Source organism: Nestor notabilis, unplaced genomic scaffold (assembly GCF_000696875.1).
Source record: "Nestor notabilis isolate BGI_N333 unplaced genomic scaffold, ASM69687v1 scaffold1247, whole genome shotgun sequence".
Taxonomy (NCBI): domain Eukaryota; kingdom Metazoa; phylum Chordata; class Aves; order Psittaciformes; family Psittacidae; genus Nestor; species Nestor notabilis.
The window spans coordinates 28,025-32,198 of record NW_009936730.1 but is presented as its reverse complement, the minus strand read 5'-3'; the positions used below and the strand labels follow the sequence as shown (position 1 = coordinate 32,198).

Genomic DNA, 4,174 nt, shown 5'->3' with positions numbered 1-4,174 from the left:
GGGAGGGTGTGGATGCTGGCAGGAGAGAGGGGTCTTACTGCAGTGAATCAACTGGCATTCCGAGAGCTTTGAAATGCGGATTTGCATCAAATAAAACTCTCAGGGTTAGTTAAATATTCCTCTAAATATGGAGAGGAATTGAGTTACTGATGCTTGTTATTCTTATCTTACTCTTGGTGTCACAACATCTTTAAGTTCAGTGAAGGTTTCACTTACTAAGACGGTTGTAAAGATTTCACGTTAATTAAGAGGACTCCACTGCAAATCTGAATATGAATGAAGTTTGGCTGCTGCACCCAGGGCAGTGAATACTGGGGGAAGATCAGACAGTGACAAATGTTGATTAACAAAAAAAACCCACACGCACAAAAACCCCCTAAAACAATGCTTCAATCTAGAACCTGTTCTGTGAGAGAGAAAAAGTTGAGTTCAAGTTGTCAGAAGGAAACAAAAACAGATTCTGACTTGAATTTACAGTCAAAGAGGTGAAGTTCTGGCGGTCAGGAGCACTGATGAGGGTTGTCGTGTGCCGCCCCTGCGTGGACTCAGCCATTGCACTGTCTCCCTCTCCCTAAGCAGGCGATCAGTTTATCGTGAGGGAATCTTCAATGGAGGAAGAGAAAAACTCTGGGCTTGATTCTGATCTTGGTCTTGTTGCTTCAGAGAAGTATCAAGTCCAGTCAGCTTCAACTGGTGGTCGCAGAACCGAGATGAAGCTTCACCTAGTGGTGCAGGTAGTGGTAGGTGGCAGGGGAACGGGGCTTCCAAGGAAGGAGCTCTCGCAATGAAGTATTTTGAGTAAAGAATGAGACTAGATACGCATTTTTTTCCCAAAAAACTTGCTTTTATGGGGATGTTTTCGTATGTGCCAGTGCTTGGAAGACTGGAACAGTAGCTGGTAGCTAGGGCAAGCAGTTGGCAGTTGGGATATCTGCGTTTCTCTTGCTGTTGCCTGAACTGGGGTGAGTCCTCCCCTCCTTGTGTCTCTGCTCACCCACCTGCAGATAACAACACTTACCTGCCTTTGCAAAGCAGTTTAGGGCAATTCAAAGGGCGCTGCAGGGGTGCAGAGCATAACTCCACCTTCTAAAGAAGGACTTTGGGGAAGGAAATGGTGATGTATAACATTTTAACCTCGCCAAAATACATCGGACTTGGCTTTTGGAGTGGAAGAATGAAAATACGAGAGCCTAAATAAACAGTATTTGTCCTCTGAAGCAGGGCAAAGGCAGCATGGGAGGGGGTGCGGAGGGTTTATTGTTGTTATTTTTTATTCATGCTTCCTTGAGCTGATTCTGGGAATTGTCCTGACTGTCATTATGTTTGTGGCAATGTGCAGGTTGGCCAGATGCAGCAGGGCATGGAGTGAACAGAAAGAGGTTAAATTGATGGATGACCAACAAGAGCAGGATTGTGCCTCAGAAGACCAAGAAACTATCCTGATTAATGGGGTGAAAGAAAATGGTAAGGAACTTAATTACAGTACACGAGGGAGCAGCGACAACTTGCAAGCCAACTTATTTCCCTAATTCCTTCCATGTATTTCATTTTAGCAGTGGGCAGGTATCTCTGCAACGTGGAGCAGTTGGGTAGATGAGTGTTTTCTGCACAGATGTCACTGCAGCTATGAATCTACACCTTTTTAGGTCTTAACAAGTACTGCTTTTGCCCATACATATGCATGGTGGGAAATATTCATGTGCACATGCAGTTTGAATTACAGATTTTAGTTTGGTTTCTTAGGGAAAAAAAGTCACACAAGACTCTGCAGCCTCTCTGCCTGTTGGGATTTCTTCCCCTCTCTTCACAATTACTTCTGAACCCACTAGCTAATCTCAGCAAAGTTTGGCTGAAGGATACTTAGTTCCTACAAACTGGTTTAAAATTAGAGGCTGGGTAGAAGAAACAGACCCAGATTAAGCACCCACGGAATGGGAAGGCTGCACTTGTGATCTTCCAGCAGCCTGCCCAAAATACCTAACGTTGCTGTATCTATTTAATTGACTCCATATTTGCTTTCAAAAGCAATAACTAATTAGGAGTAACAGTGCTCTGCTGCCTGAAAGGCTGATTGGAATAAATATGCCTCTGAGCAGTTTCTCAAGTCATTTGGACCTTAGTCACTAGCTGCAGTAAATGCAGTGGCAGTCCAGTGTTGGGGCAGAGCTTGACATTTCCATTCTTCACCATGGTTTTGTTTTTAATTTCATGGCTTTTTACATTTTGTATTTGCCTATAAACCTTGAGAGAATGAGAGATTTATTTATATATAAAGGGTTGACCCTATTAGATATCAAGGACTTGGTCCTCTGACATCTTGTATGTTCAAATCCTTCTCTTGCCTCAAAACAAGGTGCTTAAAGGCAAATACTGCTGTTGTTCATTACCAAAAACCTGGAGCAACTCCAGACATGAAGGTGGCTGTGAGGACCCCGCAGCGTGTGCTGGTGCCAGGTGAAATGCACACTTGCACATGCCCCTGCAATGTAATTTTGAAGGGAACTGCCTTTGTCAGCCCATCTCCTTCATGACTGCACATGGTGAAGCCACAGCTGGTGACAGCTGCTGGAGCGCAAGGAGATTTTCTAGCTGTGGTCCCCTTGTCTAATCTAATAGGCTGTAAAGTCAGTGTTTACCTGTTCAGTAAAGATGGGTGATTTCTAGAAACTGATACTGCGTCCATGAAATTCAATTAGAGAGGGCTTAAAAAGTGCTTCAATTAAACATAGTTTCAAGACTGGTTTGTGTTGGAAGAGATCTTAAAGCTCCTCCAGTTCCACCCTCTGCCCCAGGCAGGGACACCTTCCACTAGAGCAGGTTGCTCCAAGCCCCTGTGTCCAACCTGGCCTTGAACACTGCCAGGGATGGGGCAGCCACAGCTTCTCTGGGCACCCTGTGCCAGCACCTCAGCACCCTCACAGGGAAGAGCTTCTGCCTCAGAGCTCATCTCAATCTCCCCTTGGGCAGATTAAACTTCCAGTTTAAATATGATTATGGAGGAGTTGCCACTGAATGAAAAGCAGTGAACCAGCAAGTAGCTCTGATGCCACCACCTCCCCACTGGGGATGGGGCTGATGCTTTTTGCCTTCTCTCATCCTAACCATAAGTCTGGTCACCCTTCAGAGCTGGCTGACAATGGATGGATCAGTATTTTTCCACTCAGGCTGCCTCTGTGCTTTTGGATGGCTGTTGAGTTAAACTGGGAAAGGTGGTTGCAGCCCTTTGGAGTATTATTTACTTTAGAGCATCAATTGAACGTGCACCTGGTCTTAGCATGATACAAGCCCTAGAAGATGAAGCTTTGGCATTTGTATTTCACAGGAGTTAAGTTCACTTACACAAGTATAAACCTAAAGAAACACCCAGAGACAGTTTATTTTATATAATAACATCTCTGCACATTGAATGCAGCATTCGAGATTGAATTTCAGCTTTCTACCTCCCCCTTTTCTGAGTCTTGCAGCATTCACAGACATTCTTCTTTTATCCTCAAATTTTCCATGCTTCCTGTCAGCTCCAAGCTGAGTTTTATTCTATTTTACTTCTGAATTGGAACTGCACTGGTTAATTTGTTTTGGTGCTTAAGGAAAAAGATACCACCTCTGCATTTCTGATCTAAAAACTGGTGGGAGGGACTCAGAAATCAGCTCTTTATTTAATTTTTTAACCCCTTTTTTAAAGGGAAGCAGCACAGATTTCAAGCAAGTCAGTCTGGTCTTTTCTAAGCCGCTCACATTGGAGATGTTTTTAGGGACTGCACTGCACTTCTGGTTTGATTTGTACAGTGTTTGGAAAGTTCTTTGACGTCCTCAGAGTGCTGCATGGCTCTGACTGCAGCTTGCTTCTACTGGCTTAAGACTTAACTGATGGTTCTGTCCCTAAGGCCCCTGCAGCACAAAACTGCTGTGAGGGTTTGGGATGAGATTAGGGAGATTTTGACGTCCTCTAAGTTCTATGCTTGGCAGAGGCAGGTAGCCCTCCACCACATCCTGCTCCTTGTCATGTTGCCCACCTGCAGTTTGGAGCCCTGACCAGCGCAGTAGCACAGTGGGTATGTCACCATGCCAGTGTTACGTGTGCCTATGTGAGCCTTCCCTTCCCTGCTGGGGTCAGCTGGCATAGGATCACACACTGGTTTGGGTTGGAAGGGACCTTAAAGCTCATCCAGTTCCA

The 4,174-nt window shown here is 44.9% G+C and overlaps 1 protein-coding gene across 1 annotated transcript in view; it reads left to right on the top strand.

Annotated features, from left to right (window-relative positions):
* Window positions 1-1,388: 1,388 nt before the first annotated feature.
* The window catches only part of KIAA2022 (KIAA2022 ortholog), an 11,036-nt gene continuing 8,250 nt past the window's right edge, over window positions 1,389-4,174 (top strand). The window contains exon 1 of the mRNA XM_010018465.1: window positions 1,389-1,464. Coding sequence (XP_010016767.1) covers window positions 1,389-1,464 — 76 coding nt within the window. The remainder of the gene's footprint in view (window positions 1,465-4,174) is intronic.